We start from the raw sequence: 25186 nt of genomic DNA, 5'->3' as shown, positions 1-25186 counted from the left end.
AAGAAAAAATGACTTGAATAATTACAATTAAAACTGAAAATGTCCTTTTAAAATGCTAAATTATAAATTAATTGCAATATCTATGACAACAATATCAAAAAGGTAGAGATTTTTTTATTCCTTTGTGTGATGAACAGACCAAATGTGCTTTTATTTTTGTTTTTCATCACAAAAGCCAAAAGTCAGAATTGCGAGACATTAAAACAACTATAAACACTTTCTTAATATTCTGACTAATTTCAGAACTATTATTTATTACCACAAATTTAACACAGGGCATCACGGTGGCGCAGTGGATAGCCCAATCGCCTCACAGCATGAAGGTCGCTGGTACGAGCCTCTGCCGGGTCAGTTGGCATTTTTGTTGTGAAGTTTGCATTTTCTCAACGTGTTCGCATGCTCCGGTTTCCCCCACAAGTCCAAAGACATGCGCTATAGGTGAATAGGGTAAGCTAAATTGTCCGTAGTCTATGTGTGTGAATGAGAGTGTTTGAGTGTTTCCCAGTGATGGGTTGCAGCTGAAAGGGCATCCGCTGCGTAAAACATATGCTGGAAAAGTTAGCGATTCATTCCGCTGTAGTGACGCCTGATTAATACAGGGACTAAAGCCTGATTTATACTTCTGCGTCAGGTGACCGGCGTAACCCACGGCGCATGCAACGCGCGTGGCTGTGCATTTATACTTCTGCGCGCTGTCTCTGCCGGTCTGCATTAACACTACCGAAACGCTAGTTGGCAGTGAGGTGTAAATGTTCCTCTGTGTCGAGTTTCTTCGCTGCTTTTTTGCTTTTCCTGAACACTTCCGGGATGTACAAGTGGCTCAAACTCGCTCATTTTGAGGCAGGAACCGGCGGACATGCAACAACTTTAACTATGAGGTAAACACAAAACAAAACTTTCCATCCGGAGCTCCTTCACGGTACTCCACACTTGTAAACAATCGCTCGCGCGGCGTCGCGCCATTCGCGCGGCTCTCGGTCCCGCCCAGACTCGTCAGCGCTACCAAGCCGACCAATCACAGAGCTTACGCTACGCGTCGTTGTGACGTGTAGTTACATTTTTTGAGAGGTGCACGTCAGTGACAGCGATGGCCACGGCGAAGGGCTATGCGTCAGCGCCGTAGCATACGCCGGTGTTTGACGCAGAAGTATAAATCAGCCTTAAGCCGAAAAGAAAATGAATGAATGAATCAATTTAACAAACTCAGAACTCAAGGAAAAAGGTCATAATTATCCTTTTTTTTAAAACTACAATATTTTACCTGTGTTTGTGCAACTGGCTTCTGTAAGGTGCCTTTGAGTACTTTTTTTTAACTGAAAAAAGTGCTGTATTGGTAAAAAAATAAAAACAGACTTTTATTTTGCATTTTTAACTATTCTGTTAGTGCTGAAAACCTTTCAGAAAACACAGCCAGAAGGATACAACTACTGTGTCCGATTCAGCAGGGTAGAGTTTGGCTCCTGGTGATGTAAGGCCTGGACACATGATATTGGCTCCACTCAGAACAAATTTGATGGCTCCTTTATCTACTTGTTGGTGTGGCAGGATGAATGGATCTGCAGATCAGACAGGTAAAAACAGGTTTGTGTTAGACTTGTATAATACAAGTGGTTTTCTGATGTCTTCTGGAACAGTGTTTTTCAACCACAATCCTAGAGGACCGCCAGCTCTGCAATTTTTCCATGCCTCCTTAACCAAACACACCTAATTCAGATCATCAGCTCGTTAGCAGAGACTGAAAGACCTGTAATGGGTGTGACGGATAAAGGAGATATCAAAAACATGCAGTGTTGGTGGTCCTCCAGGAACGTGGTTGAGAAACACTGTTCTAGAACATTTCCTTCTGTAGAAAAAGCATGCTAGTGTTAAAATTAAAGTGTCTTACATTTGTGTAGAAGTCTGAGGGTGGGGTAGAAGGGTCCTTCTCTCTGTCTGAAGAAGAGCAGCTCTCCATTTACAGTAAGAATTTCAATATGCTCGTGACTGGAAACATAGAATATGACAGCTTTGATGTCAAATAGGTTCATCGTTTTGGTTTTCAATATCATTATATGGTTAAAAAATAATTAGAAAATAATTATAAATATTTTTCAAATATTTCTTCAGTGGTGTTTAACGGAAATTGTTTTGAAAGACACATTTTTCAACTTAACAGTTTTATTTCTAATAACTAATTTATTTTGTCTTTGCCATAATGACAGCACATAATATTTTACTAGCTATTTTGCATGAAACTAGTATCCAGTTTAAAGTGCAATTTAAAGGCTTAACTAGAATAATTGGAAAAGTTAGGTTCATGTAGCCAATATCAGAAAAAAAATATATATAGGGCTGCACGATATTGCAAAAAACGATTTTCTGCTGTATATGTATATATGTATGTGTATATATGTATGTGTGTGTGTGTGTGTATATATATATATATATATATATATATATATATATATATATATATATATATATATATATATATATATATATATATAGCAGTAAAATGGAATTTCATGTTGATTTAAATGACTCTATTTGATAAGAATTCAAACTATAATGAACAAATTACAAGCATAAATGAATAAAATAGAAGATACAAATGAAATATACAGTGATTTACGGTTGTCTGGACATTCTAACATTATTGAGGTAAAATGTAGTATAACAATGTAATCCGATGAAACAATGTAATAAAAAGTAAAACACTGCACTGTCTTCATTGTAATAAAAAATACAATTCATTTTTGTTAAAGCTACATATTTTAGAATTTCTTGTCCCCAAATACTTTAAATTAGCTTGACATTTTACAAAGTCACATGCCTAAATACATGTGTTACTAAATACATTTGTTCACTGTTGTTCTCACTCAAAATAGTTGACAGACAGGTTTGAGTATTTGAGAAAATGCTGATGTACCATGACTTTCACCAAACTTTAAAAAAGGAAATAGTTTGTTTATATTTGCCTGCCATTCTATGTCTAAACGAGTGTTTGAATGTGCCGAAAACAAAATACATTCTGCCCAAACAGTGTGCGCAGAGATAGGTGTGCAATTACATATTTTAACAAGTAGGTACAACAGTCTATTGTATTGTTTGGAATAAACGTTTTGATTGGAAAATGGTTTCAACCAGCATAACAAAAAGGTGAGTACGCCTTTAAAGGTCCTTTGAAGTTCTTTGAAATGTTTTTTTTATATTCATAATCTTTACTGAAAAATGAAAAGAAAGAAGGACACAGAGTAGCTCCTCTCCTCCTTTTAAAAAACAGTTAATAGTGTTTCGATTCTCACATCTCTGCCAGTGAGAGTGGTTGAGCTCAAGCGCATCAAATGAAAAGCAAGTGAGAAGCATGTTGAAGGGGGCAGGACATTTCACTTGAGAGCATTTGATTGGTCAAGATTTGATGAGAAAATAAAGAGGTCACGTGAAAATAAACGTTGAACAAAACGTTGATCCACACATTTATCACTGTTTTGGAGCACACTAGATAATAAATATTATTAAAACTAACTACATCTACATTTTATTTCATGTGACCTTTAAATGGCCACCAAGATCTCAGTACAGTATCTACAGAAAACTGACATCATGAGTGTGCAGCTGAAAATTCTGCAGCTAGCCATTGTATGCCATTGTAACACGCAAGAAAAGATCAAAAGTGAGATTTTCCAGCACCTTGTAGAATCAATGCCATAAAAAATGAAGGCAGTTGTCCTTCCAGGGTGTACCTAATAAAGTGGCCAATGAGGGTTAACCAAAACTCTTACCATCTCACAATTTTGACAGGGTCCTTTTTGGGCATTATCTGGTTGAGCCAATCATCGATGTTGGGAAACTGATCTAACAGTTGATTCTTTATACCCTTAATTACTGAAGTCTTCAGCTGAATACAGTTCGAAACATTCTCCTTTTCATCAAATCTATGAAGAAAGGAAATAATGAGCAAATCTAATATCCATCCTTACACAAGCAGATGTATTCAAAGTATGACAGAATAAAGACACAAACCTAATATAGATGTGAAACAGTTTCCTGTACATGTTTAATATTCAAAACAAATGGATTTTCATAAATATTAATAATCTAATATTCAAACAAAAGCACTTACAGGTTAAAAAAACATTTGTTCCCCGTTTTTGTCATCTGTTGAACTCCCACCAAAAGCTAAATATAAACCCACACAGTGATATGGATGGTTCATTACTAGTGAACCATGAAAGAGAACTGTGACAGTGGTTAGCAGTATAGCTAAACATGTTGCTGTCTCATTCACAGAATTAGAGTACATATTAAATAACATTCCCATATAAAGCATATAAGCGTATGGTATGCGATATTTCTCTACCTCTACAGAGATGGCAAAGCTGCTGGGCTAATGAAACACTCCATTACTGTAACAATGCTAACTTGTGTTAGCTACTATTTAGAAGGTTGACAACGGCACAAGCTTACTTTTTAAACATCCTTGCGGGTCGTATTCGGTCACTGTATTCCTCTTATCTGTGTAATCTAACAGATGCCAGAAATATAAACACTAAATATTCAGCAGAAGATGGTTTAATGAACTAACTCCACGCTTCACGTCAACCGCAAGTGATTTGTGTTTACGGCATTTACAGCAGTGGGGAACATTTTACGGCAAGAGATGGAGGTACATACACGCCAAAATTCATTTTATTTACGCTGGAGTTGTGTAGTTTATAAACGGCAAAAATGCCTTGCGGTGTACTTGTGATAAATGAACATGTGTTACTTGCTTTTTAAACTTATTGTAACTCCCTTAATTTGTGGAAAACAGAGTTAATTATAGCCTTTACACTTTATTATTGTGTATTTGTATATGTACACCTTTGGCAGTTTTGTTTTGCATTTGTTGTAGAAGCAATATGAAATAAAAGCTTTACAATACATTTATTTGACAAAAAAAATATTGTTAATGATTAAGTCGGTACAAAAACGAAGTAATTGTTGGAATATCAAGCCAATTCCATGCGTGTTCAATAAGGTCTAGAGAGTTTTTTCTTCAATGCCAAAAATATTAATAATTTATTAGATACAAATTAATAATTCGAGGACAGAGCTCTGGGTTACGTTACCCCAATGCAATACAAGAATTACATTCAAGAGGTTCGCAACTAACTTACATTTCCTAACCCCAGCATATATACACAACTGATACTAACAGGTGGAGTTTTGGTGTAATGTCACTTATCAGTCATTCTGCAGTCCTTTGGCTCTTGTACCCCCAGACATATTTCCTCTTTCTGCAACCCTTTTCTGCATACCCGAACTGAACAATTACGTGCATCTTTAATATATTTCACAACTTCTACAAGCATCATGACAACCTGTGACATGTCTAGACTTTCTATTAAACAAAGGCCCCCACACTTATTCTTATTCTGCTTTTTCCACTTGTCAGCATGTTCCTTGATGTATGCAGCACAGTAAAAAAGAGGAATGTCTGGTCAAAATGTGTTAAAATACAATAGAAAAGATTGATTAATCTGTTGTTAGTCTAAGCATTTTTCCAATAAATAAAAACACAAAAGTAATAAAAATAAATTCCTTTTCATCGAAACTCAAAAATTCTATTTATCTATAGATTTTTTTGTAAATAAACTGCATGTTAAAAACTATTTAAATACATATATAAAAATATTTTATAAATTTTAATACTTAAAAGGAACTTTATCTTCTTATTCTAAAAAAATTAATTAATTAAATTTACAAACTCATACTATGTACAGTTAAATAGGCATTTTTGTGATCAGATTTTAATAAAATAAAAACATTTAAACAAGTTTAATTCACAATCAAACTAATCTTCAAACTAAACTAATCACATTTCTTTCATATGAATTAAACAATTGCTGTTTGTGAATCAGCGGCCGTTGAATAGGCCCTCTTAACAAGCTCACAGTGCTCATCATCTGACAGGTGTTTCAGCCAGAAAGCAGGATCGTGGAAGTAGCTGCATTTTTTTACTTACCTCTACTCTGATCACTGGCAGTTTGAAGCGCTCATACCCAATGACATACCTTGTGCATGTGCAGTACGGAAGGAACATTACATTATTCATGGGGGTCCCCGGTATTGAAAAGAAGAATTAACATTAAAATCTGAAAAGTTAAAGACAGATTTTACAAAATATTATTACAGATTTATAAAAGAGCTATATGATTGATATAAGTTTTTTTGGCATTGGTCATGACCCTTCTAATTCCACAGAGCCCTAAGCGGCTGCTTACCTAACTTAATTAAGGTTAAGTCAGCCCCTGGATATCTAATAATGAAATATACTAGTAGTACTATAATTAGTACTAAGCATTTATAAACAATGTAAAAATCTTGATACAACTATTAAGTGTAGTTTTGACTTAGTATTAAAATATTAGTAAAAAAAAAAATCATTCATCGTCCATATTTTTCCTAAATGTAAAGAAATACTTCTCATTTATCATATCTGTTGCTTCTCTAGTGTCTTTACCCTCATTATTTTTTAAATGACGTTCCCCTTTTTTCATAACCCAGATTTTATTTAGCAAAGATGACCAGAAAGACAAGCTCATGGAAACACATACGGTTGTTTATTCTGAGGCAATAAAAACAAGCATACTTTTTTTCCAGACACTGGACAACTGTCCACTTAAGAATGATTTCTCAAAACACCATTGCCAAAAATTCCACAGACAGATCCAGTGATGCCACACAGAGGAGCTTCTCAGTATACGGGCCTAATTCAGAACTCAAGGGAGATATAGATATATTCATATAGAAACTTGGAAACACTAGAATGATAAAATGGCGCTGCTGTGCTTGTTGTTCTGAGTTTTCTGAAGAAAGAATTAAGTTGCAATGAAGTTGAGTGAGTCAAACATCAAAGTTGTGTAAAATGTATATACAAAATAAACAAGAGGAGAAAATGTGAGAAGGTGTAAGCAGGGAGAGGAAAAAAAGAAGGACGATGTACAAGTTAGTGTTTAGCAGCGTTAACATTCCTACAAACAAAACAAGTGCTTGGTTTTATCTAATCTTGGCACATACTGTGAAATTTCCCATCAGCCTCAGTTGTTCTAGTATTGATAAATCACATTCACAGAACATAAATTGCTTGTTACCAATCAGCTGAATCTTCTTTCATACAAATCAATCTAATGTTGGCAAAGAGAAAACCTGTTTTCAATGTTCATACACTGCTACCCAATACAACATAGACCGACATAAATTTGATCAGTCTGGTTCTGTTTTTTGTTTTTTTGCACTGGTAATACATCACGTTGCAAGATATTTGCATGGGTTAACAAGGAAAACAAAAATGAAAAAACATGCTGGCAACAAATCATAGCATGAAACCAAGTCTGAAAATAAATAACATTCAGTTTTAAGCTTGGGACAGTCCGATTCTCAAAAGCTTTTTAAACAAAATATCTCTTTTTCTTTTTTGTAACTGGACATCAAAGTCACCCTACCCTGTCAAAGCCATGAAGAGAAACCGATTGAGTTGTTGGTCACTGGGGTGAAGATGGTTAAGTGAACAAAAACTGGAGCAAGGGCTTCCTTGTACTAAGGGAAGTAAACAACGTCACTGAGAACAGCCTCCTCCTGTCATTTCTACCACTCCTCATCTACCACTCTTCTTTTGTCTCTCTCTCTCACTCTCTCTTTCTCTCTAAGCCACATAGTTGTATTGATTGGGATTCTCCTTATCCCTTTCCATGTAGTCCCTGTCAATAAGTGACTCTATCCTCTTCTTCAGATCAGCAGGCTGTAAAACAAAGGAAAAACATTAAATGGCAGTCATGTGTATGTGTGTGTGTGTGTGTGTGTGTTCTTTGCTGCAATTTCCAGTTTTAGTGACACTGAGATACATTTCATATTTTAAAAATGTCTTTATCATTAAAGACTAGAGCCTAAATATGGATTATTGGTTATTATTCATATCCCCTGACTGTAATATTAGATTGTTTTGGCCAATCTGTAATTTAAGAAAGCCTTATTTTAATCCAATATGTTTTTATGTAATTTATTCTTTTGACTGCAAAACTGAATTTTTTTGATTACTGCATTGTTTCAGCTTACTTAAAATTATTTCTGAAGATGTATATACATTTACCTGCCACTTTATTAGGTACAACTCCTTGTTAATGCAGATTTCTAATTAGCCAATTACATGGCAGCAACTCAAAGCAGTTAGGCATGTAGACATGGTCAAGATGATCTGCTGCAGTTCAAACTGAGCATCAGAATGAGGAAGAAAGGTGATTTAAGTGACTTTGAACATGGCATGGTTGTTGGTGCCAGAAGGGATGGTTTGAATATGTGAGAAACTGCTGATCTACTGGAATTTTCACACACAAGCATCTCTAGGGTTTACAGAGAATGGTCTAAAAAAAGGAGAAAATATCCAGTGAGTGGCAGTTCTGTAGGCACAAATGCCTTGTTGATGCCAGAAGTCAAAGGAGAATGGCCAGATTGCTTTGAGTTGACAGAAAGACAACAGTAACTCAACCACTCGTTACAACAGAGGTGTGCAAAAGAGCATCTCTGAACAGACACCATGTCGAACCTAGAAGCAGATGGGTTACAGCAGCAGAAGACCACACTGGGTGCCATTCCTGTCAGCTAAGGACAGGAAACTGAGGCTACAATTCACACAGTCTCCCCAAAATTGGACAATAGAAGATAGGAAAAATGTTGCCTGGTCTGATGAGTCTCAATTTCTGCTGCAACATTCGGATGGTAGGGTCAGAAGTTAGCATCAATAACAAAACAGCATGGATCCATCCTGTCTTGTATCAACGGGTCAGGCTGGTGGTGTAATGATAGTGTAATGGTATCTGGATATTTTCTTGGCACACTTTGGGCCCATTATTACCAACTGAGCATTGTGTCAACACCACAGCCAACCTGAGTGTTTGCTGACCATTGACCATGTCCATCCCGTTATGACCACAGTGTACCCATCTTCTAATGGCTACTTCCAGCAGGATAATGCACCATGTAATAAAGCGTGAATCATCTCAGGCTGGTTTCTTCAACATGACAATGAGTTCACTGTACGCAAATGGCCTCCAGTCACCAGATCTCAATCAAATAGAGCACATTTGGGATGTGGTGGAACGGAAAATTCGAATTATGGATGTGCAGCCGACAAATCCGCAGCAACTGTGTGATGCTATCATGTCAATATCGACCAAAATCTCTGAGGAATATTTTTAGTATCTTGTTGAATCTATGCTCACAAAGGATTAAGGCAGTTCTAAAGGCAAAAGGGGGTCCAGCCAGATACTAGTAATGTGTACCTAATAAAGTAGACCGTGAGTGTACATAATTCTATATAAAAAGGTAAAACATTACAAATATTAGGAAGATATACATTGCTGAAAGAAAATATTAATATATTTGTTTATCAGCCGATACTATTTTTTTTTTTTACATTTATGAGTCAGTTTTTGCCCAGTTCCTTCCATTTTAATAGCTAAAATTGCTTGTTTTTTAACTCTTTCCTTAAAGGGAAAGTTCACCAAAAAAGCTTAATTCTGTCACCATTTACATCTAAAAGTGTTTGAGTTTTTTCTTGTGTTGAACACAAAGGAAGATATTTTGAAACATGACCTCAATGGAATGTATTTTCCTACTATGGATGTCAATTGTCAACGTTTACCAACATTTTTCTTCTATTGTGTTCATCCAGAAAACAAATGTAAATGTTTGAAACCACATCAGGGTGAGTAAATATTAAGTTTCAGGTAAATTATCCCTTTAATGTTCTATTCATACATCATAAACAAAACAAAGCAGTCGTTTACTGCACGAGACTGGTTGCTCACACCACATCTCATCCATTGTAGAGAGTATCATTGTTTGAAACAAGTTCTGTTGTTTTAGTGGTGCTCAAGACCAGTGTAGATACAGTATAACAACTGTGAGCTCACCTTGACTGGGAACTTAAGTTGGTTGTACACCTCAGACACCAGAAGATTATGGCTGAGAGTTTTCCTCATCTTCATGATTCGAACAATGGCAGCATCGATTTGGTACTGACGATCCTGGAATACTCTCTCTGTAGTGCTGGCTTGCTCCTCCACCTATGAGGTACAGCAAAGAGAAAATGTATTTAAAAAAAAAAAAAAAAAAAAAAAAAAGGAAGCATGAGGTGAAAACTTTTACATGACATCAATGAAATAGCAGGTAGACAGGACGGTACCGTTTCTTTCATCTGGATCTGGTTGATTTTAATTCTGAAGAGTTTGTGTTTGAAATCATCGTTGCATGAGAACTTGTCTCCATCCTCCACATCTTTACTCTTTGGGATTTTGGTGAGGACTCTTGCCTTCCCGCAGGCCAAAGACTGCAGTGTCCGCCTCAGCTCACTGTCCTCTGCAAGATATTTTTTAATACAACGGAAAATTGACAATTTTTACAAGACAATTGTTGATAAGAGAAAGTGTGTCACGATTTTCCATACCAATGCCTGTGGCCAGCTTAATGTCCTCCAGAGAGAATTCCTCCCCTTCATTAAACATAAGCAGAACTAAAGTCTGAAACAGAGACACCTGCAGCTCCTTTTTCCCCTGTGAAAAACAAGAAAAAACAAACATTGGGTCACACTTTTCCCCATGTTTATGCCATTAGAAAGTGGTTTATATGTTGCAATAAAAAAAAGCATAACTCATCTGGATTGGTGGAAAATGAGTCAGGAGATTATTTGTGTAGTGCATTACCCACATGTCACAAATTTTTGATTGACTTTTAATTAATTAATTTAAAAAAAGGCAAGCCTACACTTGTGTAAGTGAATGCAACTATAAATTCAGTTTTTTTTTACTTGATTTCCTATGCCTTACTGCTCCGAATACTGGTAAAACTCAAGGATAGGTTGTGAAATAAGGAACAAACATATTTATTATTCTTGTAAACATTGTATTTAACTCTCTTTTAACATTCTCGAGGAAATTATCAAATATAAAAATCTCAGTTTTGTCCTCTCAAATAGTGCTGAAACAATTGATTATTTTGATAAATCAACTGATCTAACTATTATTATAATGACTAATAAACTTTTGTAAATGATTATTCCAGCAGTTAATCAGTAGGCTTTGATTAGTTTTGTAATTAGTTCTGTAGTTTCTGTAATGTCATTTCAGCTCTACTCAAAATAATGCCTTGATGCAACTTATTTGTGAGAAAATACAGTAATTACATTTGTCCTATGTATATTTTCAGCAACAGTGTTGTATTAAGGTACATTTGATATTTCCATAACAAAAATAACATTACCTCTTTAAATTCCGCCTTTAAAACACAATGTCCTAACGTTGATTGCCACTGTAGTTTCCGTCCACTGTGTTTACCCAGGTAAAACGTTTTGAAGATCTCTTGCAATCTCACCATCTAGAAAGCAAAGGGTAGCAAAATAATCAATTATGACACACTTAATTATTAGCAGTACCCTTAAAAATTAAGGGTACTTCTGTCAAATTTAATAACAATGAAAAAGCTCATATTTCTAGGAATGTAACAATTCACCTGACTCACGTTTTGATACACGATAGTAATGTTGTTATATGGTTTAGTCACGATTTTGTAATACAATTATTTGGAACAAATTTAAGATGAAGAGTCTTTCATTTTTCTTTCTTAAATGCTGCATATTTTTTACAAAATAATACATTTTTAGTCATAACTAAACTGCTATTTAAAAAACTAATTCCCCAAAATAATAATAATAATAATACAAACGAAAGAAGACTCTTTAATATAAACAAGCTAAAACTGTGACTGTGCTGGGATTTAACATTTTAAAAAAATATATCAGCATATCTCTGTTTTCTGGAATAAGCTGAGGTCTTTGCACATTTACAATGTCCCCTGCTGATGAAAGAACTCTTTCATTGGGGACTGAGATGGCCAGTGTGGAGCGGTATGCCTTTCCTAAACCAGAGAGCCGTATGTACAGAGATGGTCTTCTCCAGGGGACTGGCCACTGGCAAAAAATACTGATTATAAAATTACTAATTGTATAGCAGGATGGAGAGAGGAGTTGAAGATGATTATGAAAGTAATAATTAATTTTATTTGTATAATTAATTAGTATAAATATCAGTGTAATACACTTAAGTGATAATCTTGAGGGTTTTTTTTAAATATTCAATAATAATATGCAAATTATTAAAATATGTATAAACTTATTTGAAAAGGAGAGGGTATAATAATCTAATACCTGCTTCTGTAACAGAACAACTTTCTCTTTCAGTCTGAAAACATCTTCATACTTTCGCTATGCACCATGTACTCGTCGGAGGAAACAGCGCTGCAAATCATCTAACTTATAAGTCTTTTTGCGTATAGTCATCTGTGACAGTAGTTTTTCACTGTGCTGACTGTTTATGTGCATCATATTCATTGTTTTGTTGGTGCAAGTAAACGTCTTTGCAGTATTTGCAAACAGTTTTTTCGTCTGCAGCACTTCACCGCTGTCATTTTACTGCCACCCCACCTCTTGCTCGCCGCACAGCGCCCCCTCTATTGAAAAAATGTATCACAATTCGTTCAACATTTCTACAGGTTTGAATCATAAAATATTTTAATTGATTTTCAACCGGCTCATGGTGAATCGCTACATCCCTACATATTTCTCAGAACTGACCTCTGCTGGCAGATGTACTTCCATAGGGACGTATGTTGGCCAATAGCCCATAGTGAGGATGTTCACTGTCAGCTCAATGTTACCAGGAATATTTTGGCACTGCATATGCTGAAATACAGAATGAAAACAGAGATTTGCTAGATAAAAACGAGACACCAAAGAACATGAATAATAGAAAGAAAATAAAAGCTCCCTTACCTGTTTGAACTGCACCATAATATCTTTCGACAGCTCCATGTCTTTGAACATTCCCTCCAGTTTACTAGTAAATGCTGCTCCACATTCTACAAAAAAAGAAACACAATTTGCCATTTTTAGTTTACAGTCTACAGAAAGATTTGCGAGGGTTTGGAATCAAACATAAAAGGAGAAATGTAATTTACCATGCTTCAGTTTTGACAGCATTGATTTCTCTGCATCTACAGAGGCACTCTTTCCCACCAGTAACCTCTTCGCTAAGTCTTTCTTGTAGAAGGCTTCAAAAACATCTTTGCCTTTAAAAAAAAAAAAAAAGAAATGAAAAAGTCTATGAAGCTTAGCTGTTTAAAAATGTAAAACTCTCCAAGGCCTCAGGAACAGAGCATTAAGTTTAAAAGCATTACCGTAAATGAACCTGAATATGATCATTATCTTGTCCAACATTTTCTCCAGCTCCTCATCAGTTGCCTCTTTGTTCCCAGCACGGAGCTTTGAATCCACATATTTTGCTGCAGAACATAAAAATCACAACATTTAGGAATATCAGTAATTCCAATAATTAAAGCATCTTGAAGCCCTCAAGAAAAAATCCTCAATTTCACCCTTCGCTGGCTGTTTGACTGACAGACGATTTGGTAAATCATAATGCCGATATTTCGTCCCCCCTGTGACTGTTTACTATTTTGTTTGACAAGCAAAACACTCCAACAAACCAGGTGTAGAATGTTAATATTAGCAATTAACGCGATAAATGGTGAAAAGGTGCTCGTATGGGATTTGCAACACAGACAGCAGGTACATACACAAAGTGTGGGCAAGTAACAACTTCATTCATTCCCCAAACCTGCCCAAAACCTGGAGAAGTGTGTGTAAAGGATGCACTTGTGTTGATGACTTCACAATAAATTAAGGTTAATGTTTGGTTTATTATGCGGTCACATGCTGAACAAACAACTTAAAAAAACCGGGAAGCCTTGTCTTTTTCGAGATGCCAGCATTTGTGTGTTCGTGAATGATGTGTTGAGGAATCAATGAGAAACATTTGAACTGTATTTTGCAGAAATTAACTAAATTATCAATTGTGCTGATTGAGAGTCAAAGGTCCGAGTTAGTCAAATGATCCAAACTTCCAATTAATACTGACTGTAGGCTATAGCTTCAATTCACACAGCGTTTCTGCATGACTCATCAAGTCAAATTTAAGACTTTAAGACCAATATGAAGAAAATGTCAGAATTAAACAGGCCCCTTTTTTCTAATGGCCTAATAAAAAAAAGTTTAAATAATGTGTCAAATCAAGCAAACTTGTATACATACACTTTTTCTAACAATGTTTATTTAAAAAAAAAATAAACTGAAAAGTTTTAAAAACTATAATAAAGATCAGTGTCTTCACCAGGTAGCTATAAATACATGGAGAACTTTTAAACCAATGTTACAGTAGGGAAGATAATGAAACTATATTATTAGTAAATTTTATTATGATGGATTGATGGTGACTGAATAGGCGCCAACCTGATTTGACCAAGTAGGATATGTTCCTGTATTAACATCTATATTGATCCTGGAACAACATTCCAATCAGCCAATCAAGAATGAGGAATATGTTTAACGTTAATGTTAAGTTTAGGCTTACAGTTTATACACTTCTACATGATTGTTATACAACTATTTTCGGCTATGATTTTGGGAATAATTTACAGTTATGGTTGGGTTTAGGGTAGGGAATTACAAGGTATGGAATACAATTGCGAACAAAAATTATGTTTCAGGATCAACAAAGATGTTAATCCAGGATCTGTATAAAAGAATTGAAATACTACAACACTATCTCAGTGAGTTTTAGACATTTTAAGGGCTAAAATTTAGTTTTAGAAATTTAAGACTTTGATACACTGCAGAAACGCTTTTCACATCCTAAATATATCCCCCAAATGTGTATTGCAGGCATTTTCATTGCTCCTCTCTGAAACCATTACGTAATTTTACCAGAATTGGAGTGCACAAATTTACAATAATTTCCATGGCTGACACTGAAAGCTTGTCGGATATAGCAATATTAACGAAGAAAAGGCAGTGCTTTGTGAGGGGTGATTTTTTGCAATGAAAAACAGTTCATGTACTCACCTATGAGCTCTGCAGGTTTGTTTGGCCGTTTGTTGATAAACGTCTCGAAGGCTTCCTTCATGCCATTTACAAACTTTTCATTCTTCATGAAACATACATCAATTATGTGGTCGACTTTATCCTTGAAATCCAGAAGCTCCTGAACCATCGTCTTGTCTTTCTCAGGGTTGATCACAATTGTGCTTCCAAAGGCCTGAGACACAAAAAACAAAGACATTTGAACCTGAAAAATCACACATAATATCTACAAATGTATATTTATGGTTTTCTCAATCATCTATTCCTGTACAGACCTTGATGTACTCGATCCAATGCTGCAGAAGAACCTGCACACCACCTCTCACGCGACTGAAGAGCTGATACAGCAGAGACAGATCCTGAATACGGTTCTCATCCAGCAAGTTATTCAAACCTGATGACAAAACAATAACTTTAGTATTATCAACTTATAATTTTGAGAAATTGTTCATAATTTAGACAGTTTTTTTAATGCGACTGATACCTTTCTGAAGTATTGCAGTGAGGTGTTCTCCAAGCAGCTGCTTTTCCACTGTGGCAATGAGGGATTTTCTAGAAATACAAAAATTTGCATATACTTACCACTTTGCTAAGATAAGAATCAGTTTTGTAAATGTTATTCATATTCTCTTATCATATTTACTGTGTGCTCTGGTCTAAGTATGTGATGACTCTGTCTGCCTCTTCTTCTAGACGTTTGTTGACATGATGGAGATACTCTGGCACCTGAAACGAAAATATTAAATGAATAAATTACTCAAATGTTCATTCATTCATTCATTCTTTTCGGCTTAGTTTCTTTATTAATCTGGGGTTGCCACAGCGGAATGAACCGCCAACTTGTCCAGCACGTTTTACGCAGCGGATGCTCTTCCAGCTGCAATCTATAGGAAATATCCACACACACAAACACTCATTCACACTCGTACACTACGGACAATTTAGCCTACCCAATTCACCTGTACCGCATGTCTTTAGACTGTGGGGGATACCGAAGCACCTGGAGGAAACCCACCAGAATGTAGGGAGAACATGTAAACTCCACACCGATATGCCAACTGACCCAGCCGAGGCTTGAACCAGCTACCTTCTTTCTTGCTGTGAGGCGACAGCATTACCTACTGCGCCACTGCATTGCCTAACTCAAATGTTACTATCCTAAATTTTTCTATACTTTTTTGGGGGAATTTGACAAGCCTTTATTACAATATATTGCACTGGAATCAAGATTGCTTTGTATGGAAAAGATTGCTTTGTTTGAAAAACAATAACCAAGGGTGACATACAAAAAAGTATAATTTCAAATTAACTATCACTTAGAGAGACACAATCATCCTCTGCCCACAGAACCACAGTAATCAAACACAATAAACATATAATATTCCCTCACCTCTCTTTCCTGCATGAGCCTCTGGCCCTCAGCAGCATACAGTCGATTTGTCTCCTCCAGAAAGCGCTGCTCAAATGAATCCTGATAAATCTGTCAGAAAAGAAGCAAAGGTGACATTACAACAAGTAATACTGACACTAATCTAAAGGCTAAATAAAAAATAAAAAGTCAAATATCTCAAAAGACTGGCACAACAATTGCCACAATTTTATCCACTTGCAGAAAATGAAATAACTCTGGCCACTGTAATGAAAATGTCACTATTGTTAAGAGAGAGAGAGAGAGAGAGAGAGAGAGAGAGAGAGAGAGAGTTTTGAGTTTATTGCCATATCAGCTTCTCTGGCTATGCCACGGCAAATAAACAGATCAAGTTTACCACATTTTTAAAATATCACTTTTCTATATTTATAAAAATACAATACAATAAATAAATAAATAATACACAAGAAGGTACATAAAGAATAATAACAATATATAAGATACAACATTCAAAACAGTTTTTAAGGTTGACTTTTGATAAAAATTGTACAATTTTAGAAGGATTCACATGTAAAATATTTAATTTAAAGTCTCTCCAGATAAAAATCGTTCTCAGATTACATTAAAAACATGGCATTCCACAAGAATACATTTAATAGTTTGGTTTCTGTTGCAATATTCACTCTTGTTGAGACTGTAGTACTTTAGGGCTACGTTCACACTGCAGGTAAATGTGGCACGAATCTGATTTTTTTCCCCTTGTGACTCAGGTGATGACAGTGTGAACAGCCCTAACCCCATGGAATCTGATCTTTTCAGGTCAGATCTGTGCCACTTTCATATGTAGTATTAAATCAGACACAGATCTGATGTTTTGCAGTGCGACCGCAGTGTGAACGGTTATGTCGGATTTCATGTAACTTTTTTATAATCTTTGAGCGACATGCGTCATCATTCTGTGCTGCAGACATCATCTACCCCTCAGCAGGACAGTAGAATGGCACACAGGCACCACAGAAAGTTGGTTGTTCATGTTGAAAAAGATTTAGAAGGCAAAACTGGTGCTTGTTAACTAATCTGGTTAACGGTTGAGGCACGGGTTGATCGCGAAGCTGAATAGCGTCGTGGGTGTTGCGGATAGGGGATCTGTGTGCAAAGGAGGAATAACTATCTCTCACCCAAACCCCCATTCTGCACGTCTGCTGTTTATAACAAAAGTGAAATTAAATAACTCCGCAAACGGAGATAAACCAACTCCGCATTCACAGCTCATTAACCCTTGATGAGTCCGCTACACCGGTGGTCAGAGCGCCATGCACCACGGCTGTCATAAATCACAAACGATCAGGGTTTTTTTTTTTTTTTTTTTTTTTAATCACAGGAGACATTTTAGGTCTCAAATGCCGAAATACACCACGGTTGTCTGTGAAAAGGGTAATAATGATATAAGCATGATCTGACAACGGGCTTACTTATGCAGCACTCAAGTGTGTGGATAATTAGACATGTGCTCTCCGTAATGCACTTTTGCGTATGCGGGTCAGTTTAGGACCATGATCTGTTCACACTGCAAATCTGATATTGGCCACATTTACAAGAGCATTGCAAACAGCCATGCAAAAAAATCAGATCTGAGAAGAAATCTGATTTGAGCACTAAGCCTCACAATGTGAATGTAGCCTTGGATGGTCTACTTAAAGTTTATTAGTAAAATAATAACTTTCATTAATGCTTTAAAAATATGCAACATGTGTTTTTAATAAAAAATGTTATATGACATAATATTGAGTACTCTCTATTTAAAAGCTTCAACAAAACTGTTTAAGCTGAACATTGTAACAAACAAAACATTTAAATAAACTTGGAAACATTAATATTATTTTGGCAGGTTTCATCAAGTCAAATTTTAGGACTTTAGGACCATTTTAAGGCCATTATGAACAAAATTTTAGACTTGTAAAGAGCTAAACACTTTTTGATTTTTGTAATGGTCCTGTTGGACTATAATTATTTCTTAGCCACATATTTTAATGTCCATTTTTTTCAACATATTTTTAACCAACTGCATTTTAGTTATAAAACCCTAGGTTTCATGCCTATTTATAAATATTACATCCACTCCTCCTTCTGTAAATAGTTTTTGTATAAATGGAAGATCATGTAAAGGGATATTTTGCCATGAGAAAATTATTTTCCTGATAGACAATCTTCTGTAAAAATGTCTAATAGCTGTTTTGACTATATCTTTGCAAAAAAAACCCTTTTATTTAAATATATTGTTGGTAATTGGATGGGTGTTGGCCTAATTGGGTAGTTTTAGTTGGACAGAGGAAAATTAAGAGCTTTTTTAAATGATTAATGACCTACAACAATATTTCAGTAAATTTAAGACTTTTTAAGGCCTAAAATTTAGCTTTCAAAATTTAAGACATTTTAAGAGTCCGCAGGCAGCCCAATTTAAGCCCAAACTTTAAATAAATTGTCCAAACCTGCAGGTCAGAGAGCATGCTCAGAAGACTCCTCAGAAGACTGCGGTCTACAGCCTCGCCGCTTCGCTCCCTCTCAATAAGAAGCAGAATCCCATCGATTGTCTTACTCTGCACCTTCAGGTCGCTGATGATATAGAAACGAAACAACTCCAAGCCCATGTCCCTGAAGATGAAGCACAAGAGTACCTTTAATCACCAGTAGCAGGAGCAGTAAAGCACAGGTAGTAAATAAAGACAGCAGCAAGGGTGACAGTGCAAGTGTTACAAATTTAATATCCTTCTGCAAGAGAGACACTCACCAGATTGATGGCAGCATAGAATTTTGTAAAACATATGTGCGATCCAGAAACAAAAATATACTCCTAATCATGATCTAGAAAACAGAGAATGCAAGCATTTCATTAAACAAAGACATCAAATTTTAACAAAAGCAGAATTAAAGATATCTAGAGTAAATTACTGACTGACCATTTGTCTGCAGTGATCTTGCCAACATTTGTCTATTTTCTTGAGGAACAGAACACTGTCTAGGGCATCCGTAAAGCAAGAGTTAAGAAATTCTTTCACACCACAGTTATTGTACATCAAAATTAGCTTGGGATAAACAAGACAGTCTAAATAAATGACCATTCACCTAAAATTATTTCAGAATTTCTCAGAAATGTTACCCTACAAATTTAAATAATAAAGTATGTCAGTTTTCTAGCAAAAGTTTTTTTGAGGTCAAAATTAAAAAGTAGAGATTTTTTTTTTATTTGACTGAATCTTATTTTAACAAATAATTTAACTGAACATTATTTTTATAAAGCAAACATATTTTTGGCACACAAGCTACCTTGCAAACTTGCAAAATGACTTTGTGTGTGTAATTTTGTGTTTGTTATGCAGAACCACTCACCTACAAATCCCTAAGTCAAACTCTCAATCAAAGGCCCGATCCCAATTTTATTTTTGTACCCCTACCCCTTCCCCTTGGCCCCTAAAAAAGGGGAAGGGCTTCAAAATGTACCCCTAAGAATTGGAACAGCACGACAACACCTGCACACGCCATCATATGTCATAGCGATCTCTTGCTTCATATGAGATTAGACGATCGTGACTGCTGTATTTATTCCAGTTGTGTTATTTTTTGGTATTTATCTTCAGGAAATCACTGAAGGCATATATCAATGTTATCATAACAATATAATGTGGCAATAAGATTGTAACTATACTGCGCATTTATACCATGGCCATATTTTTACATATGTAAACACACCAAAAACAACATCAACATTATAGCAGACGCTGTAAAAAGCTCATTCCCAGCCACTAGACTTTTTTTACAGGGTACTCGAATGTCATCGAGTGTCAGAATGTTTGGAGGTAGAATTGGGATTGGGCCAAACTGAAATGATGAATTATTTCCAAATAGAGTTACTAGAGTTTTCCTGTGAATTTATATTCATATCGCAACAAATATAGCAGAAAAACTAAATAATGTCCATTTTTCCAATGTCGTGCAGCCCTATTGCAAACATTTTTTTGAAGAAAAACAAATACGTACTTTCAGCACTGATGTTAAATGAAAGCTTTTTTATATATAAAATTTTTGAAAAATATTTATTAAATAAGCATAATGAATAATATTTAAAATATTTATAACGCAACATGATTTCTGAAGGATCATGTTAATACTGAATAAAGTATTAATGCTGCTTTAAATTCAGAAAGTTTCTATTTCAAAACATACATTAAAATAAGGTTTTTAAATGAAAATGTCATTTTATATTAAATGCTATAAATGCTTAAATGTGAAAATACAACCTTGCTGTAATTAAATGTAAATATGTGAAAACTTTGAAAGAAGATTCTTTCAAAAATATGATGTACCCCAAACGCTTGAACGAGAGAGCATAATAACACTATGTTAATTAAAAAGAAAAGCAGAACTATTGGCCTGCAGATTTGTGTATGTTGAGCCCAGGTTTGTGCTCTTCTCTTTTACTCAAAATCTAACATTCCAGCAGATTAATAAATACAAAGTGTAGCAAGGAAAAGGATATTCTCTGAACTGGTCAATCTGTGCCTTGATGTGGTCTTCACAAACCACTCTGAGCTGTTTATACAGCTTGGCAGATATCTTATGAGAGCACAAGTTTTCAACAGCCTGAAAGAACAAGTAAACATTAGATTCCACGTATAATATTACAAAAAAATATTAAAGCTAGTTTATTATAGCACCGACCTGATAGAGCTCCTCTAGATTGTACTTTATTGAAGTGCTGTTCTGTATGGCCTCTACTGCCTCCTTTAGTTTCTGCCAGGTCTCATTTGTGTAATTCTCTGGTAATTTGGGCTTTTCTGAAAATGTATAACATTATATAAAAAAGGAGATGAGTAAAAACAGTAAGCACACAATGTCAGGATTTGGTGATCCAGGGTTAAGGTAAAAAAGTTCCATAATATTAAAGCATATAGTCAAAGGGTCACGAAACACCAAAGAGCATTTGACTACAAAGTTAAAAATGGTTGTTTTTGCGCTGTTTGGAGAAAATTTGTTCTTCCGATTTAAAAAGACATTTTAAAGCGATGTCACAGCGATAAGATCATTGTGTAAATTCCAGCATAGAGATTGGCTGTCTGTACCGGCTGGTACAAAGCGACGTTGAGTTTTCAGCACATCTGTCTATTAATTCATGAGAAAGACTTGGTTTGAACCAATCAGCGCACTCTATTGTGAATGAGATGCGACTTCATTAATATGCATGATATAGCTTCGAAGACTCATTTAACCTGTTACAGAATTTAGAGACACCAAGTTGTGTTGCCAACCCCATTTCAAACAAGTAGTAACAGAAGAATTGTTCAGAGACATGGGTCAACAGTGTTGCATTTATAAATGTGCCGCGACAAAAGTTTTGTTTCCGTTTTCCCATAATGAAAGCACTGATCGCATAGAGACCCATATGTGTGGATTACAGTGGTCTTCTAACACGTGACAGAATGGAATATGTTTGTAAGGAACATTTTTTACCCGAGACCTTTTTGAATCTGGAAATGTTGAAATCCGGATTTTAAAAATGATGCGTTTCCAGTTGGTGTTGATTGTCCTGTCTCTACATATTTGGTAAGTGTACGATCAACGTTCTTTGTTTATGTTTATTTAGATGGCAAAGTCAGTTAGTATCGTCAGCAGTACTAATTCAGTTTTTGAAGACATACCATAGTCAAAATGATTTATTTTCTATGTTTACAGTAATATCACTACAATATTATGGACTGAAAATCCTCCACTTCCACACAGCTCTCAGATCTGCTGTAAATGTTGCTCTCCGAATCACTGTCTATCTCCCCTGCGTTTGTGTTGCCGCTGTGAAAATTAGTGTGTGCATGTAGCGAAACTCTCCTTTTTATGCAAACCCTTCCCTCTTTTGGCACTCAACACTCCCACCTAAACACATCTGGACCCACCCACTTTCCTGGCTTTTTTCAAACTCGTGGTGTGAAAACAACCTGCTGAGAGAGAGGACTTTCGTGGCCCTTAAATTAATAAAACTGCTGCTTCTCTCTGTTCAGAGATATGACAAATTATGCATGCACTGCAGCAGGGACTTGCCCCACAGATCCAAAATAGTCCTAATATAAACACTTATCAGAGATTTATAACACTTATCACAGGCCCCCAGAAGACAAAGGATTCTCATTTTGAAAAAAAAAAAAAACGTATTTAATGTGCAATTATTTATATTTAGAATTAGATTCAAGTGAAGTAAATCCGATTTCAGTTGTTGCACTATTAAACTATTTGTTTTTTAGCGTTATGTTCGACATTGTGTTAATATTTAAAAGTACAGTGCTCAGCATATGAGTACACCCTTCACAAATCTCTCATTTAAATTAATATGTCCTGTAGGATGCTTTACAATATTATATTTGTGCATAAACATTAGTTTAGTCAGTACTGATTCCAAATCTGGAGCAAATCCAACAAAATAACTTACAATAAAGGTTTAAAAATTAGTAGCCCAAATTGATATGTTAGGGAAAAATATTAAACAACATATAATATTTTGAACAACTTTGTTGAAATGTTGTAGTTTGTCATTTTTTTTTTTTGCAATACTTTGAATGAATTTAATTGTATTGTCTTTCCATTTCTAAAGATGTTCTTTGACTAAAAAAAATAATTTAATAAATATATCCGTTTAATAAATCTGTTTTGTTCAAATGCACCAATGTTTATTACCCATATTCACTGGATGAAAATAGATAATATTTCTCACATGTACTCAATTATGCTGAGCACTATACATACATGCGAACTAGTAATTATCCCAATAATGCTCAATTATAAGGAACATAATTATAATTAAGTTTCAAACTTATGGCTACTGAGATAAAAGATGCACCTAACATTTGATACAAAATACTTAAAATAAAATATGCTTTGCTCGTAAAAAAAAAAAACTCTGTCAGAGAATGAGCCTCGGAATAGTGACAAACAGCACCATACACTCTAAAAGCACAAAACATTTTAGTAACAATGTACAATGTTTCATTTGTTGACATTATTACAATTAATTTAAAATATGTTAGCATGAACCGGTTATATTTGTAGAACCAGAAATATTGCAACATTTATTATTATGCTAAATTTTAATTCCATCTAGTTTCTCCATCAAAAATTAGCAAAACTTTGTTAGCATTAGTTATTGCATTATGAGCATTTTTATAAACATCAACTATGATTAATAAATGCACTGATGCTTTTATTTTTAGTTGAATTAATAAAATGTTACCAAATTAGATCACATTGTATAGTTTTACCAGTACTTTATAAATCTCTTTGAAATTATACATACAATGAAATGAAAATGAACGGGTAATATCCATAAACAAATACTCAAGCAGTGAGATTTTGTTAGCAAAAGTGGCTTATCTTCATAAAAGCTAGTTAAAGTCTATAATAATTATGTTTAGATAGAAAGATCTTTGCTATCATTTGTGACAGTGTCATTACATTTCCTTTTATAAAGAGGTTTTGCAGTTGTTTACCTTTACATGAGGCCGTGGCTTCACCACTCATTTATGGACTTCACAACTGCGTTTGGCCATAAACGCAGTCTAGACATGCAGCTAACTAAGTTTTAAAAGACAGCCCAATATATTTCCCTTATATTATTACAGATTTATCGCCTACCTTTAAAGTTCTTGATAACAAGTTTCTTCGCAGCACCGGGTTTACTGTTGGAGAAGGTAGCGGAGCCCGCAGACTTGGTCAGTCCGTTAGCATGATGCCCAACACCGCCGGGCAGAAACACATTTCTCGCCTTTGAACAGGATTCGGATGGGTTACAGGACTCCTCGGCCATCTTCACATCCAGTCCGATCAAATCCAGCGGGTCCTCGAACCTCAACTTCTTCTGGATGTGCTGTTGTTGCTGCTGTTGTTGTGAACTGGAAGAGCAGGACGTTGTGGAGGAGGAATTGCAGATGGCTTTAGGAGACGATGATATTGAATCAATGTCTTCCTTGTCTGAACTGTTGATTTTCCTCTTCTTAGAAGACGTTAAGCTACTGTCGTTGTGAACATCAGAAGCTGCCGGTCTGGGCTCTTGGGCTGGCGGTGGGGGATTAGGGGAAGGTAAACCTGTTGGAAACATGAAAAAAGAAATACTAAATCAAATCGCTAATCTACTAATGCTACGATCCCGGGTGCGGACGCTTTCTATTCCTCGGTCTCGGTCGGGGGAAGTGCAAGCTCTCGGCTCCGTGTATGGATAAGGAGGAAAAAAAAGATAAATTGAGAAGTGCAGCCCCACTTGGACCCTTCTCTGTTCTTGTTATTGCCAGCAGAGGAAAGATGGTTGAATACTGCTTCCTCTCGCTCGAGCACACTCCGGCGCGCGGCACAAAGTCCGTTGGATTACAAGCTGCTTTTCGCCGAGGGCTGTTTGCGTTAAAGCATTCTGCCGGACGCCGTCTGTCCGCTCACGAGACTGGTTGGTATTTTAGGTTTTTTGTCCAAGTCCGCGGGGAAATAGTAACTTTTCTAAGAGGCGACGCTGACCCGCCGGAAGTACTTTCGACCGTTGCTCTGCGCAGCTGCTGTTGAGGCACGTTGGATAAGCGCAAGGCCTAACTGCTCCGATGCGCCACCAGAGGACGCCAAAGCACCACGAGCAGTCTAGACCAGACTAAACGCTGGAACCCCTGTGCACTGTTCAAATTACCACCCTTTCATTATATTTGAAGCTTTTTTTGTCCTATTTACTTTGATTAAAATGACATTTTTATTGCTAAGCGATGATAACGTATGCATTGTTGATTGTTGGTGGCTTTCCCCGTTGGGAAGAG

At 35.8% G+C, this 25186-nt stretch overlaps 2 protein-coding genes across 3 annotated transcripts in view; both read right to left on the bottom strand.

Annotated features, from left to right (window-relative positions):
- mcts1 (MCTS1 re-initiation and release factor) overlaps nucleotides 1-4611 on the bottom strand; it is a 5938-nt gene extending 1327 nt beyond the window's left edge. Inside the window, exons 1-4 of one of the 2 annotated variants that reach the window (XR_012389420.1) lie at nucleotides 4447-4611; nucleotides 3762-3914; nucleotides 1886-1983; nucleotides 434-1556 (exon numbers count right to left, since the gene is read on the bottom strand). Coding sequence is in view for 1 of the 2 variants with exons in the window: in NM_201071.1 (NP_957365.1) it covers nucleotides 1423-1556; nucleotides 1886-1983; nucleotides 3762-3914; nucleotides 4447-4457 (396 nt within the window). In the remaining variant the exon portion in view is untranslated. 2 annotated transcript variants of the gene reach the window in all.
- A 1951-nt stretch (nucleotides 4612-6562) lies between these two features.
- On the bottom strand, nucleotides 6563-24932 carry cul4b (cullin 4B). The gene is given in 20 exon segments (NM_001122844.1): nucleotides 6563-7762; nucleotides 9933-10085; nucleotides 10205-10377; nucleotides 10466-10571; nucleotides 11278-11391; nucleotides 12647-12754; nucleotides 12845-12930; nucleotides 13030-13140; nucleotides 13249-13353; nucleotides 14972-15164; nucleotides 15265-15383; nucleotides 15474-15541; nucleotides 15633-15715; nucleotides 16380-16469; nucleotides 18848-19010; nucleotides 19147-19220; nucleotides 19316-19385; nucleotides 20893-20996; nucleotides 21075-21190; nucleotides 24030-24932. Coding segments are annotated over 20 exon segments (2595 nt in total). The 5' UTR covers nucleotides 24493-24932; the 3' UTR covers nucleotides 6563-7666.
- Between the last annotated feature and the right edge of the window lie 254 nt (nucleotides 24933-25186).

This window comes from Danio rerio, chromosome 14 (assembly GCF_049306965.1).
Source record: "Danio rerio strain Tuebingen ecotype United States chromosome 14, GRCz12tu, whole genome shotgun sequence".
NCBI lineage: Eukaryota > Metazoa > Chordata > Actinopteri > Cypriniformes > Danionidae > Danio > Danio rerio.
This window is presented reverse-complemented; position numbering and strand designations above follow the sequence as displayed.